At 28.9% G+C, this 16,023-nt stretch overlaps 1 protein-coding gene across 1 annotated transcript in view; it reads right to left on the bottom strand.

Annotated features, from left to right (window-relative positions):
- LOC145828605 (hydrocephalus-inducing protein homolog) overlaps nt 1-16,023 on the bottom strand; it is a 59,760-nt gene that overhangs the window by 23,539 nt on the left and 20,198 nt on the right. Inside the window, exons 32-57 of the mRNA XM_082936360.1 lie at nt 15,765-15,965; nt 15,557-15,697; nt 15,161-15,400; nt 14,889-15,039; nt 14,573-14,649; nt 14,330-14,372; nt 13,948-14,157; nt 13,677-13,774; nt 13,082-13,214; nt 10,582-10,850; nt 9,301-9,490; nt 8,620-8,761; nt 8,332-8,474; nt 7,858-8,047; nt 7,314-7,552; nt 6,982-7,094; nt 6,788-6,901; nt 5,486-5,673; nt 4,584-4,811; nt 4,125-4,415; nt 3,532-3,691; nt 1,786-1,944; nt 1,466-1,678; nt 1,039-1,238; nt 433-538; nt 53-181 (exon numbers count right to left, since the gene is read on the bottom strand). Coding sequence (XP_082792486.1) covers nt 53-181; nt 433-538; nt 1,039-1,238; nt 1,466-1,678; nt 1,786-1,944; nt 3,532-3,691; nt 4,125-4,415; nt 4,584-4,811; nt 5,486-5,673; nt 6,788-6,901; nt 6,982-7,094; nt 7,314-7,552; nt 7,858-8,047; nt 8,332-8,474; nt 8,620-8,761; nt 9,301-9,490; nt 10,582-10,850; nt 13,082-13,214; nt 13,677-13,774; nt 13,948-14,157; nt 14,330-14,372; nt 14,573-14,649; nt 14,889-15,039; nt 15,161-15,400; nt 15,557-15,697; nt 15,765-15,965 — 4,368 coding nt within the window. The remainder of the gene's footprint in view (nt 1-52; nt 182-432; nt 539-1,038; nt 1,239-1,465; nt 1,679-1,785; nt 1,945-3,531; nt 3,692-4,124; nt 4,416-4,583; nt 4,812-5,485; nt 5,674-6,787; nt 6,902-6,981; nt 7,095-7,313; nt 7,553-7,857; nt 8,048-8,331; nt 8,475-8,619; nt 8,762-9,300; nt 9,491-10,581; nt 10,851-13,081; nt 13,215-13,676; nt 13,775-13,947; nt 14,158-14,329; nt 14,373-14,572; nt 14,650-14,888; nt 15,040-15,160; nt 15,401-15,556; nt 15,698-15,764; nt 15,966-16,023) is intronic.

Here is a 16,023-nt window from a genome sequence, read left to right on the forward strand (position 1 = left end):
TTACGTAAAACTTTTTACATGTAAGTACTTTAGTAAAACAAGCAATACTAACAGATAATTTGATTGGTATAGAAGCAATAATGTCTTTTCCTTCTCCAAGAGTGGGCTCAATAACATGACATTTAAGTAGAGGTAAATCTTTTACTGTTACTTCACTGTTCGATTCAAACACTACTTGCACCTGTTGCATATATTACTTTATGATGAAAAAATAAATGGAGGATTAAATAAACTTAGGAATTTATTTATCACCTTAAAATAAGTGTTTGTAGGTATTATTATCAAACACATAAAAACCATAAAGCTTTAGTGAATATTTTAGTGTAAACAGAGTAATAAAAAAATTCTTAGCCAATTTAAAAAAAATAAATTAACTACAGTAAAATTAAAAAGTTGAAATATTAAAAAAATATGTTTCTAAATTAAACTAACATTGGTAGGTTTGTCGTTGGCAATTAAAACTCCTCTTTCAGGTAGTACGCTAAAAATCTTTTCCACTGGAATGCCACCAGGTAAGTGAGTGTTTTCGAAAGTAAAACTAAAAATTTTAAAAGTTTTTTATTGTTAATAATTATTTATTTAAAAAGTATACAATTCATTTTAATTGCAGAGGTTTTAGTTGCTGTAAAATTATCTAAATTGTACTCAAATAAATTTATTTTAATAATTTTTGAATATTTTAAAGCTACTAAAAGTGTAAAAATAAGCAATAACAAAATCGCTAAATAATTTTTTTACATGACAACTTTTTTTGTTAGCAAAAAAATTATTTAACATTGCAGTTTCATTAAGTTGGTAAATAAGAAGATGGCATTGATAAAAACAAATTTTTAAGAGACTATAAATTTTTACACTTTTAATTACTAGTAACCCAACTGAAAAACACTAGACGAGAAAATTTGAATCGTTTTACTAATATTATTATTTTCTTAAACTAAGTGTTAAAAATATAAAATCATCATTTGTCTTTTTAAGCTATCATTTAAAATAAAGTACAAATTATAAAACAAAATATTCTTTATAACAAACAATACTCACTGAAATCCAATCTCGTATCTTCCTTTGTTTTTTAAAGAGCAAATTTGTCTGCTTTCATCCAAAACGCGAATAATGCCGAAGTCAATTCCACCATCGGCTCCGCGCGGAAAGCTCATGTCCAGCGCAACGTCATAAGCTTCAGCCATGACTTGAATGTTTTCGGCTTGTACTAACCCCATTATGTTTTCAACGTCGTATACCTATAATCATATAGCGTTTATAAAATAAAAGGTACGTAAGTGTGAGTAGTAAATCTGTTAAATAAGTAAAGTTTCAAATTTATTATTTTATTTTTTAACAGAAATTAACGCAAATAAAAGTTAACATATATACTGTCACGTCTATTTCAAGCAAAGAAAAAATTGCAATTTATTTATGTTTTCAAATAAATATACTTTTTATAGTCACTCTATCAAAAATTTCTGACCTCAATCCTGACCATTTTTCTGACAACAGTCGGCCTAGTAGCTTTAAAATTTAGTTGCAACGCGAACTCGCCACGACTGGGTATCACTCCCGACTCGTAATTGCAAGTGAAGTCTTCACCCAGGTTTTCCATGCCCGCCAGTCTCCATGCGACCGGCAGAAGAGTGATGTTTTTTATGTATATCGTGTGGGAGTCCCGTCGGTGCAAAAGAATCTTTAAAGGAATTTAAACTTGCTAACTGCATATTAATTACTGCTATCAATATTTACAACACACAGTTTATAATTATTAAATGTACAGTAATACACTTTCAAATAAACCTTGTCGAAGTTGAAAACTTTTTTGTCAAGTTCAACTTCGGGTCTGACACCATAACATGCAATGTCAAATATAACGGGTTCAGGGTTTTCTTTGATGCAACAAATCAACGAGTCAGTAAATCTTCCCGCTGTTTTTGGATATGCCCAAATCCGCAATTGCTAAAAAATATATTTTTGTTTTAGATATCACTAGTAAAAATATTTGCTAGTTACTATATTTTTAAGTTTTTTGATATATTTATACAGATAACGGAATTTACCTAACCTATTGGGTTATTCTAATCAATTAAAAAACGTAATCAAGGAAACTGGTACAACATAGGCATACGAATAATTATGTTTTACTCATTTAGAGTGTTAAGTGTCCGATCTCATTATTAAAAGGTAGCGTAATTTTAAATCTTCTCATACTTTACGATTTACAAAGAACACTAATAGACCTTTAGTAGTTTTACTATTAAAGAGTACTTAATATACCAGCTATGAAAACTGGGTACTTGTCTAAATTCCACAAGCGTAAAAAATTGCACGAGGGGACAAAATTGCACGAGTGCAAAAAATTGCACGAAGATACTTTTGCACGAGCAGACAACTTTGCACGGAAACAATTTTTCACGGGTTAATTTTTTTTTTTAATTTAGTTTTTTTTTTACTATCACTGTTACCCCTAATACTTACCCTCGGTCGGTTAGTTTTTATTTTTTTTCTTTTTTATCACTGTTACCCCTAACACTTACCTTCGGTCGGTAGATTTTTTTTTAATTTAATTTAAATTTTTTTTTTATAATTTCTATGAGTTATTTTTTTTACTATCACTCTTACCCTTACCCTCGGTCAGTAACTTTTTTTTTATTAAATTATTGTTTTTTTTTCGTTTTTTTTTTCTGTATGTTTTTTACTCTCGTGCAAAATTTACCCTTGGTGCAAAATCGTCTTCGTGCAATTTTGTTCCCTCGTGCATTTTTGTTCTCGTGCAATTTAGTCCTCTCGTGCAGTTTAGTAACCTCGTGCAATTTTGTCTTTGTGCAATCTAGACCCGTTCCCATAAAAACTATCTACTGCTGCATTTACAACAAGTGCTTAGCATTTAAGTAGTTAACTTAAAGTCGTCACACACTAGTTGTGGAAAATCTATCGACAATTACAGTACAATTAATTAACACTACAGGAGTATAAATTGCTAATATTTTAGAGCTTAATTACAATTTTCTTAACTTTTTGACTTTATAAATCAACAACATAAAGTTATATGTCTTAATAATAAACACCACAATCAGTGTAAACACATTATAGTTAGTGTATACACAATCAGTGTTACACATATAAGAGAGGGACCAAGTGCATTTAATTAATTTACATGAATAAAATGTAAATTCAATTGTAGGAAACAATTATTTGATAACAAAATGAATTAACATAAATCTTATGAGATCTAGATAATATTGTCTTACAAAAATTTTTTTTTGAATATTTAAGCCTGTTTTATATAATTTTCATTCAAACTAGATGCAATTTAAGCAAACAAAAAGTAGTCAAAAAATGTATCTTTAAAAATTCATGTTAAGTTATAACTTAGTAAGCTCAATAATGATGACTAGTATGTTAATATAAAAAGCAAAGAAACTCTTAAACATGTTGATAAGAGTCAACGTGCTTTAAAATATTCAGACTATTATAAGAACAGTTAATAAGGAAATTGTTAAAGAATAAAAAACAAAATATGTTAATCTATAAAATAGAACAAACTTGGGATTGATCAGGAAGTAAAGTCATATTAGGTGGATCCAAAATGAATGTGGTTGCATTTGTATCGTGTTGAAAACAAAATGAAACTGTGCTCTCTAATGGTGAACTATTAGATATGTTGATATACTCACAGTTATCGGGATATCGAATTTCCTTGTACCTATTTTTAAAGATTAACAAATATAGGTATTTCTCCCTCAAATACTCAAATAAAATCTTTTCATATAGTATAAAAGTCTTATGCAAACTATATAAAGTTACAATTGAGCAGCTAAAATCCCGTTTATGTTCAAGTTTAGCATAATAAATTCATGTTCTTAAGTAGACTTGTTTATAAGGTAATTGTTTCAGTTATAAAATTATTTTTTTTTAATTTGCTATTTTAGTTTAGAAATTTGACCATTATTATAACAAGAATTAAAATTACACAACAGTTATTTTACATGTATGAAAAAAAAAGTGTTTTCTCTAAAATAAAACACTCAAGAATAATCAATAAAAGTAACTAATATAAAATTGAAATATCTTATTTTTCCCAAAATATAATTTTACAAAACTTTTGAATTAACTATTCAAAACATTTCTACTTTTACCTTTCTCTTGTTTTACCACAAAGCAGTGGACCGAACTCAAAATAGTTCTCGTGCAACAAAAATTTCTTCGCCACGATTTCGTCCTGCAACAATTTAAGCTTTTTTCTGTGAGGGAAAACTGTTTTTATTTCTTTTGAAATGCATGGAAATCCAGATATTCCCCTACAATACAGCTGGTACTTTCTGCGTGTCGGAGTCAGTTCAAAATCAAGGGTTTGATCGAACTTTCCGAGTCCCTGAGCTTTGAATAGAATGTGAAGTTGAATCTCCTTCAGTGCTGGTACGACCCACCTGTGAAGTTTGCATAAATAAGTCGTAATAAAAAATACGATATTACAAAAACTCGATAAAATGCCTAAAATTAATTTAATTTGAAATCTATCAAGGTAAGAAATTTAGAGGTTGATAAGTACTCTAAACAACTGAGCTTAAAACGAAGTAAAATAAAAGATAAGAAACCTGTAATTCATTTTACTTGTTTCTTTAGTGTCTTCATCCTGACTTGCTACTACGCCTTGTGGTATATCCTGTGATCTTTTCATGTCTTCACTACTACCCTTTCTGGCATGTTTTTTACTAGTCAGAGTTGACGGTCCACCTAAATTTTTAGCAAACTCTTTTTTGTCTTTTTTTCCCTTCCCTTTCTTAGCAACACTCTGTTGCACCTCTGCTTGCTTACTTTCAGTTCTGTTTTTTAGATAAAGTTTTTTTAACTCTTTAGTATCAGTAAAGTCCACAAAAAGATAAAAAAGCAAGATATTATCAAAAAAAATGCTTCAAAATTTATGTTTAAGTTTTATAAGAAAAGTTAGTTTTAAACTCATTTAAAAAAAATAACTTCGACCAGTACAAAGCAATAATAATGACCTTAGAATATGTTGTACTAAATTGTAAAACTATGAGCTATATTAGGGGTGAGAATTTTTTTTAGTCGACGCACCAAACTTATTAGAAACATTCTATCACGGACCAGACTTTTTTAAAAAAGGCTTCGCAGGCAAGGTAATAGAAAAAATAGACTAAGTAAAATATATCTAAATTTGTAATGAAAGGATCATAAAAGAAAAATAATGTATACTAAAAATTCAATTAAGAGAAAATTTCAAAAAAATTGTTATATAAAAGCTCAATTTTATTTGTCTTACACAAGTTATTTTCAAGCTAAAAAACACGTGACGGGTTAAAGATTTTTGCTCGTGCCCACCCCTATGCTATATTATGATAAACGTTAGCAAGTTAGTTTAAAGCTAACAAAGGCTAAATTCTAAATTATGGTTTCATACTTTACAATAAAGTTCTAAAACTTTTATACAATATAGAAACTATATACTAGCAGATATAAGTATTTAAAAATTACAAACTTCTCAAGTGAGTTGTCTTCAACTTCTTCAGGTTCAACAGTTGGTTCAGGAACATGCACGAACTCGAACACTGTACCATTGTTTGGGACTGAAGGCCGCTTCCGCTTGACAGGGTACGGCACCACGGAGAAATTGATTGGGTTTGGTATGGGAGGTCCCTTTGCCCCTAGCCCCATACCGTCTAGTACCTTAATGTTGAATGTTTATGTTTAGTAACAATTGAAAAAGGTAGAAACATAACACAATAAAAAAAAATATTATTATGAAACTGTATTTTAAAGTTGATACGTTTGTTCAGAGCACATTAAAATAAAAAATTTAAAATTTAAACTAATATTTTACTTTAAATTATTTTTAGAATAAATATATAATTATAACTCAACTCCAAAAAAATACATAGTCAATTCCAGGAAAGATTGTACAGTGTTTCATGTTGATTAGGTAAATAACTTATTCAAAAAAAAGTTTACTTATTTTTTTTAAGTTACCGTTATTAAACTTCAGACAATCAATTTGAGTTGAAATAAAATAAACTATTAAATATTATATTTAAGTAGGATATTTATAAAATAATGTCCCTAATGTGGTTATATTTTAAATAAACTAACCAATATTATATCTTGAAATATTTGTTTACTATAGTTACACACGCTAAAAAAACTAACTTATGGTAAAGAGAATATAGTAAAACTTTCGCAACGTAATCTTAGATTACAACTACAACCTCTTAATAAACTGGTTTCTAATATTTAACTTAATAATATTTTAAGACTTATCCTTATCATATTATTGTTAGAAAATTTCTTAATAACTTGAACACCTTTAAAATAAAAATGTAGATTTTTATGATTTTTAAAAACTCCGATATAATTAAACAATAAAATTATATACAGCTTATATCAAAGCTTTAGGAAAAAATTATCTTCAAATAAAAAAATAACCGATTCTACTACTATTTGTAAATTAAACTTATACTGAGTCTTTGTTCTTATATCTTTAATGCAATATTTTATATATCTTTCTTAAAGAGTTATATTATAAATTTATTATATTATTATATTATCTTAATATAATATTATATCATTACATTAAAAAAAATATTTGTTGTAAATGAAAGTTAAAAGATAGTTAGAAGTAAATTTCGAATTATATTTGACAATTTGAAGTTTTTAAGATTATAAACAGTATCGTTTTGCCGTACAGCTAAAACCGGTATAAAGTAAATAAAATTGGTATCTTACTACTTCTTAATATAACCTGAAGTTCGTACATTTTTTTTACTAGATTACTACTAGTACTTACTTGCTCTGAAGTAGGAAGACCATGAATTTGATCAATATTTTCACAATTCGAATCAATTGCTTTATTAGTAAGAACTATAAAAGGAACACCCATTCCGCTATCATCTTCGGAAACCTGTAAAAGCGTTACAAATTTTATCAAACTGTTTACAATTTAATGAAGGAAAAGATATCAGCGTCTAATGTATACAACACCTTTTCCATTTTTTCACGGTCAGCTTTTTCTCTTTCGATTCTTTCTCTTTCAAGTTTTTCAAGCATCTGCTTTTCACGTTCTTTTTTTGATAGTCGTTTGCCTCCTCCCTTAGCTTAAAAAATTCAGAAAATATAAAACTAAATTAATAACATAAAACTGAATTATTTACAAAATAAAAGCAAGAGAAACTATTCTTTTTTTCTAACTGTAAATTTTCAAGTAACTTAAACTACTAAACAAATCTCATTTTAAATTCCGTTTTTGCTAAAGATAGTGTACTCGATTTATACTTCAAACCTCAGATTGTTAAAAACTATCAAAGCAAATAAACCGTCTTCGTCAAATTGAAACGCGCCCTCTTCCTCTTCAAACTTCTTCCCATCCAAAGTTGTGCGATCCCACCCCTGAAGCAACTGCTTGATGTGACTGTAAGTGCAATCGTATGCGTAATATTTCGCTTTCAGCTCCCGAAGTTCATCAGTGAGTTCTTCGTCGGGAATAGCAGAGTATTCATACGTCTCCTGAACCGTGTCCTCTTTTTTCATGTGCTTTCCTTTTTTCTTGTGGACTCTAAATAAAAACTTTTATTTAAATGACAGTAAAATATTTAGTTCATAGAAAGGTAAAAATAGAAAGAAAAAAAATGTACCACATTCTTTAAGTTAGAAAGAAAATTATTACAAAAAACTAAAGTAAATTAGTTACTAATAGTTTTAACTTGTTCATAACTTTAATACTTTAAGTATTATATATCTAAAAGCCTAACTTACTTTATTTTTCAAACCATACATTTAAAAAAACCACAACACACAAACTTGAACTAAAAAATTCAGTAATAAACTGCTCTAAATTTCAACTTGTAATTAATCACTTACATCAAACTTTTTTTTATCATTTCTTTGTTATCCTCAAGAAGCTCTGAATTTACCGAATCTGATTGAACTATTTCAGCAGTACTCTGCTTTCCAGGTTGCTGATTGGCTAAGTGAGGGTCTTTTTGTACATTCAAAGACGAAATTCGGGCAGTAGCAACTCTCGAAGGTGTGTTTCCTTCCACTGATTTACCTTATAGTAAAAATGTTAGATTAAAAAACTATATTGCAAATAACTGTAAAAGTAAGTCTAGATTTAATTCAGTATATTTCATATCGAGTGTATACAATTCAATAGTATTTTTATGGGGTTTTTATTAATTATAAAACTGCTATAACAATGTTAAATTTATAAAAAGATTGTTAAAAAAGATTGCCCCATAGAACTATTATCTTAATTATATAAATTTTAATAAATTCAAAAAAATTTTTTTGAGAGAATCAGTGTTTTAATATTTTTGTGTTAAAATGACAAACCAGGAGATGTTTTGTTTTTATTAGCAGAATTATCTCCTCCTTTTTTGTACTTTCCTTTCTTCTTACTGTCTTCTAACAATTTTTTTTCAAGTTCTTTTTGTTCATCTAACAGTTTTTGCTTCTCTAATTTTTCAGCGTGTTCTCTAAAAAAATTTTATTTAGTCTTTTTTTACCTTTTATCATGAAGTTTTTAAGATTTTTTATGTATTAAGTTAACTTAAGTTTTAGTTTGTAAAAAAAAATCTAAGATAATTAAGTTTAAGAAAAAGTTCAAAGCATTTTATTTACTTGTTGATTCTCAATTTCTTTTTTTTTGCTATTTCTTCATCAACTTTTTTTTTTATATGTAGCGGAAGACAGTCATATTCATCTTCGTCTAGTTTGTTAATATCAATATGCAGTTTTTCTAGTTCGTCCATTGTCTCATTTGCTGCGTACATTCGCAATTTTTTAAGTGGTTTATGCAGATTTCAAAATAAACAATTGATTTATATTTAAATGTTGTGAATCGAAGAAATGTAATTCTCTATTTTTGTTTTAACTTTTAACAGCTAATATGGGCTTTCTGGGTACAAAATATATATATTTGGTACAAATTTTTAATTAGTTGGTTTTAAATAAAGAAAGTATAACCTTTTTAAAAGTACACTTGGGTTATGAGAAATTCAAACTTTTAACTTAAAGATGTAAACGTTTTGGTACAATTTAATCTTAATTTTAACCTTAATTTCACTAATACAAATGTTACTTTAAGATAAAAAATACTACCTGTAATTAAAACTTTTTGTAAAATTTTATAAACAACATACTAAAATTTTAAACTATTTAATTTTTTATTCGACACAGTCTCAACCGTAAACATTAAAATAAAATATTCATTTTTAATAATCACTCAGAATCGGTTCTAACAAGTTTAAAAAATCAATAAAATTTTGCATTCAAACGATCTATGATTAAAAAAACTTGTACCTTTTTGTTCTTCCTCAACTTTTTTCTTGTAACTTTTATAGAAAGTATCGAAGCCTAGTTTCAAGTTTAAAAAGTATATATACTTTCTGTTATTAATCGCCTTTAAGAGTGCTCTAGCAGAGTTTGTATAACCAGCACAGAACATCGAGTGAATTCCATCTATGACAACACCTTGTCGGCAATCGGTAAGCTAAAATTATTGGTAGTGTTTCCACATATAAATTTTCAACTACTACAAATCTTAATAAAAAACCACTAAATTACGATCTTTACGACATTAAGTTTAAGAACTACTTGTAATACAAGTTAAATTGTATTTTGATCAAACAGATGGTTTAATTAAGTTATTAGCTTCTATAATAAGTATTAAATATAATGACATAAATTAAATAAGAAATTAACTAAAAACACATGTGTTTTATCATCAAAATTTCTAGTTTATGCAAGCAACATACAAAATAGTTTACTTAATACCTAACAATATTACAACTAGTATTCCACCGGATTCGGACCTTAAAATCAAAATACAAACTTTTTTTAATTAGTAATGCAAAATAAAACTATGAACATAACTTGGTTATTTATTAAATACCTATCATAAGATTTTAGAAAATATTCAAAATAAATCAAAAAAACAACTAATGAACCAAGTGTTCTAAGTATTAATGTGTCATGAAAAGAAGTATTTAAAATAAGAATAATTCATTCAAGACTTTTTTGTTGATTAAATCAACGAAAACATATGACAATAAGGTGCAACATGGAAATTTATTTATAGATTTTTAGATAAAAGTGTTTTACCTTCTACCTATAGCAACGAGAAAATATTTACAGAAGTTTGTAATTCTTTAGAATATAGGTCAATTACTACTTGTAAAAGTATCTTATACTATAGGTTTCTTTGTGCTTAATGATTTGCTTAGAGGTTGTGTCTTATCACGGGACTTATCTTTTTTTAATTTAGTGTCACCACTTTTTGTAGCTATAGAAGTTTTGCATCTTTAAAAAAACTTGACTAAAGATGTATTTTGTTAATTTGATCCGTATCCAGTCGAACGTAAGGATCCGGCTGGTTCCGGATCTTAGCAAAAAAAGCCAAATCCAGTATATCACTAGTTATAACTAATAAAAAGACCAAAAAAGTAAATTTTTTAACATTAAAACTTTATGTCAAGTTACTAAAAATTAGAACAAAAATTGAATGCTTTACGACCAGATGATTAGGCTAGAAATTAGCTCATTGAAAAGCAGATGTATTTTATGACTTTACAAAAAACTGACCTGAAATCTGTCAGCGATAATTTCAACCAAAAGATCTTGGGGAAGCACGCAAGAGTACAACCCTTCCTCCCCGGCAACCGAAGCTGAGACGCTCAGTCTGCGAGGGATTGCCATCTCGAACAAAATGTTGTGAGGAGGATCTTGAGACGACTGGGAAGCGTTGTGCTGCTTGTTCGAGTGGCCGCCTCCGCCCTGCTTACTCATAACTGAAGTTCGCTTCGTTGAAATGACGGACTGCGCCATCAGTCTCGTGCCGAACTCGTTATTTTCTGTTTTGTGAACAACGCTTTTCACAATAACTTATTTTAGCTTTTTGTCGTAGGTTAGTTTAAGTTTTAAATATAACTGATATATGTTGCGAGTATATCACAATAATGTTATGTACTATGTGTTAGAAAAGTTTCGAAAAAAAAATTGTATTAATAACAAAACTAGTCTTAAATTATGCTAAAATTACTATACAAGAGATAGTCTTAAATTTTGCAAAATATTGCTGAAATCTTCTCTATAGGCTTAAACTTATACTTTCCAAGTACAGTAGACTACCGCTTAAGTACGCACTTTTTTTGGTACGCACCCCGCCTTAAGTACGCACTTATCCAGAAAGACAAAATCTATTCAGAGTAAAAAAAAAATTTGGCTCTATTTCATCATGTCAAAAAGTGTGAGCTGCTTGGTTTTCTTTCTGTGCGAGCCCTGCTGAGATAAGGCTGCTTTGTTTAGCAAACGTTGATATTTTTCATGGGTGCTTTTTAGCTTGTGATAGAGCTCAGGAGCTATACCAAGTGCTGCTTCACTAGAGAGCTGACACTCTGTTTTCACAGCTTCAGTGTATAGCTTGGAGTACCCACGAAATTGACATTGACTAGATCCTGCAGCCATCTCATCAATTTCTTCATCATGAAAGTAAATAGCACCTCTTCATCAATTGCCTGTTGATTTTCAATCGCAATTGCTTCATCATACTCTTGGATGTTTTCGTCGTCAATTTGCACGAACTTCTTAATTAGTTGATGATTGATTTAAACTTTCATTTCGTTGGACAGGTGTACAAGGTTTTCAAGATCTAGCTCCTAAAAAGGACTTGAGTCATCTTCTTGATCGACAAGTTGAATTTTTAGACCAGCTTTCCGAAAGCAATTTTGGATCGTTTTAGCTGTCACATTATTCCAGGCTTCTGTGATGTAGCATCATTTAAGTTTGCTGGTTGGCCATGGGCAACGCCAGCTGCTCCTCTTCTTAGCTACTTGGAATGGTCTAAAACCATATTTTTGGAAGCTTCATTCAAGGTATAAAATGTCAGCACATCGTTTAGATTAAGATACTTATACCTTTTCTTTAGGGCTCCAATGATTCCTAAATCGCAAGGCTGTTTCCAGCTAGTCACTGTAGTTTGGTACTTTCCCTCTAACAAAACAAAATATGGCTTAATTCTCTTTTTTATATCATTGACTGACATTGACTTTCTATATTAAATGTATGTAATAATATGTAGAAACTTTTTATAGAAAAATAAATCTTTTTAAAATCTATTAAAAAATTTTGCAGATTAGAATTATGTATTAAATGTTATTTAAAATAAAAAGGCTTGTTTATTTGGCTTAATTATTTGGTGGCTAGTTGTAAGAAAGAAAACAAACAACTAAATTTCATATTATACTATGTCGTCAAAAAGTACGCACTACCCGTGCTAAGTACGCACTTTTTGGTCGGGTTCAATTTGCGTACTTAAGCGGTAGTCTACTGTATAAGTTTTATTACTATGTAAATTTAAGATCAAAAACCATTTACTTATATAAATTTAGAGAATATTAAAATATTAATGAATACACATCTTGTTATTTTCTTATTTATTTTATAAGCTTGCTAACTATTCTATTTACTCACTTAATTGTATTTAATTCAATATTGTCTTTATTATTTGGGTTTTTTGTTTAAGTGATATACAAAAAAGTTTACCTAGTTTCCTAGAAAACTCAAATATAGATTATATTTATAAAACATTTATTTTAGTCTTTTTTTGAATTACACTTAGATAGAAATAAATAAGATAGAAAATGTAATGCCGTTACAATATCACTACAAATATTACAAAATTATCACAAAAAAAATAAAAATAAAAACTATTAATATTTAACCTTAGTACGTAAAGCCTACAAGCAAATTAAGTTAACTACGCGTAATATATTTTCAAACTGTATTATAAACTTTAAACGTACAAAAATTGTTATATTTCAGTGAAAAGTTACAAGAAGCATATAACGTAAGTAAAATATTGTGTTAAACATCAAAGCTCTAGCGTAGTGACAAGTTTTAAAACTCATAACATTGGCAAAAACATACTGACTAAATTATCAAATGACAACAAAGTAGTCGAAAGTCTTCTTATTTATAAAAATTTTGGCGTCAATAAAACTTAACTAAGCTTTAAATTTTATCATGTTATGTATTACCTAAAGTTTATATTACTAATTATTAATAACAGCTCGTTAAAACCAACTTAGTTCGTTACCAGTGAGATGGTCTTTCAGTTGTTCAGTGCTCAGTCCAGGTTGCAGGTTATTTTCTTGTTCTTCCTCTATTTTCGCCCTTCGAGCGGCGTTTTGACAAAACTCGCGTGCTTTTAAGCCAGCCTGTTAGTTTTTTTCATAAATTGAAAAGCAAAATTTAAATAACAGTGTAAATGTGTTTAATAACAAGGTAAAATCGACTAGTTTTTGTTGGTATTGCAATCACAATAATAATATATTAACTTGTTAGTTCCTAAAGCATGTCAAAAAAAAATTGTGATGTTTATCTTGATTTTTGACTTTGTATTTATAAAAAAAATAAATCAAAAAATTTTAGGCTTAGCATAAATATTTTTTTTGTAAGTAGTTTGACATTGTTATCCATGGACAAATAAAAATTAACTAAACAAATAAAATTTGTTGCATGCGAAATAACCTTAGACACAAAATAACATTACAATCAAAATTAGTTTAAAGCAAGTTAGTTTAAATTTGTTCACTATGTATACTTAATTGTTTGTGGTTAAAACAAAAATATATTTAGAATTATTCTTCTTTATTCAAACTACGTAAAAGTTTATATACTTGTGAATTTCCAGATATAGCATCAAGCACAATCGAGTCGATTGTGAGCACAGCAGCTCCATACTTTTTTGCTAAAGCTACTGAGTAATTCGTTTTGCCTGCAAAAAAATCCCTTTGAACATTTAGTTTAAATATTTTAAATATCAATCACCTTCTTATTTTATCAAAAAAAATATGACGTGTTAACGATCACACTACCTTGTAAACGTTTTAAGGTAATAAAACAGAAACTGCCCAATTTTTTCTAAATAAAGTTAAAAGTAAAACGAACCTGATCTAGGAGGTCCGTGGACGACCACGACGATCCCGCGGCGGTTTCTGGCGGCTTTTCCCTCCACGCTCAGGTCGATGCCGAGGTGGCGGGCGATCGCTTTCGACACCGGGGTCACTTCCAGTTCTCCTACCGCGTCCACGTCTTTCTTCGGCAGATCGTTGCTGTTGTTTTCAATCACCCCACTCAGTCTCGTCTCTGCGTCTCTTGCTGTTTTTTTTGTTGTTTTTTTTTAACGTGCTTTAATCTTACGATTAAGAGTATACATTTTAAAACAGTTATCTGTACAGTTTATTTTTTTGAAGTCTTAAAACATATTTTTATGATTGAGTAAATAAAACTAGCTCAACTAAAAAATTAGTAAAAAAGTAATAAAGCTTACGAGTATCATTTCCAGCTACAATTTCGTTTTCTAACCCTTCTGCCTACAAGAAAAATAACAAATTTAAAGCAAATTTAGTTGCGTTCAAATTAAGAAAAAAATACTTAAAAGTTTTAAAGCTTCTAAATTATATTTTTTATAATATATATAAAAATTTTCTCAAAATAGTATAAAAATTCTAATTTGAGTTTATTATAGTACAATAATACAAAGGTATGCATGATTTTAAAGTTAGTAACTAGCCTGTTTGGGATCACTGTTTTCACCTTCTTCTTTGAAGGAATTGTCTTCACACAAAGTACTATTATCCGTGTTGATAACTGCATTTATTTTATTTAACAAATATTTCTGATGCAACAAACTAATAATTATTTCATCATAAAACTTAATAGTGACTAACTGTAAAATCAGTAAAGATAAAACTGTAACTTAGACTAAAAAACAAGCTAAGGTATAACAATAAAGTTCATTAAAAAAAATTTTAAATACTTTTAAAATTGGTCGTAACTTTTCATGTCAAAAATTCTTAAAATAAAAATTTTTTTCAAATAAAACTGACGAGTTGGCGGTTGAACTTCCGGGTCCTTCTTTTGTTTTTCCTGCAATTCCTTGTAAAAATCCAGAACTTCAGCTGGAAGCTCATCACCAGCGTTCCTGGGTGGCAGCAGCAAGTTGTAGTAGTCGTCATAACCTTGCATGTAGCGAAGTATCTACATTATTTTTAAATCTTTGCAAAAAAACTCTTATATACTATGGTACTAGATGTTCATCAAACAAATATAAGACTAGTAAGTTTTCAATATCTAAAACATGTACAAAGCCAGGACAAACTTTTTCTTCATATAAGTATTGCTCATCGAAGTTTAATGAATAAAACTCAATTGGAAATGGACACGGGTTTCTAACGGTAACTACTTGTTCAACACCCGGACCATGCGGCAAACTAGGGCCAAAAGTAGCGAGTGAAGGGTCAAATTCCAATTTTGGTTCAACACCACGTCCTTTGACGCAAATTGAAACTCTAGAAATAGCTTGCTCCATGTGAAGTATTAACTTTCTAACGTAAACTTTCTGTAAAAAATTATAACCAGCTTTATGTTTTTCTTTCAATTTTTTAAACAGTTTAAGAGAGTTTTTAATATGTCTTAATGTCACAGTATTTAAAAGATTAACCATAAAAAACTTAACTTAAAATATTTTAGTTTTTACAAAACTTAATCAACGTACCTCTTCTATAGGCATGAACTTGATTTGTAAATTTTCTCTTTTTCCAGGTTCTAACACTCCTCTGTCAGGCATCATTTCAAAACACTTTCCAGGTTTTCGGTGCCTGTTTTTCTTTGCATTCACAAATGAAAACGGCATTATCTGTTAAAAGTTTTAAATTATTCATTTAGGTATAAAGAAGAGAGAACATACATTCACAAAAAAAAACCTTTTTCTTCTTATTGTCACTAGCAGCATCGGATGATATCCAGTGACAAGGAACAGGTTGAGTGTTTATCAGCTGAACTGTAATTATCTTGCACTGTCCGCACTCAACTATTTCAAAATCAACAATGTCCTCATTCACACACAAGTCTGGAACAGCGACAATTCCACGAAGTCGGATGTTTATTTGAGGGCCGTTTATTATCTATAAAAATATTTATTTTATTCAAGTTTTACATCGAGAATGAATAATTTTCATTTAA

The sequence above is a fragment of the Thalia democratica genome, chromosome 2, assembly GCF_965202585.1.
Source record: "Thalia democratica chromosome 2, ktThaDemo2.hap1.1, whole genome shotgun sequence".
NCBI lineage: Eukaryota > Metazoa > Chordata > Thaliacea > Salpida > Salpidae > Thalia > Thalia democratica.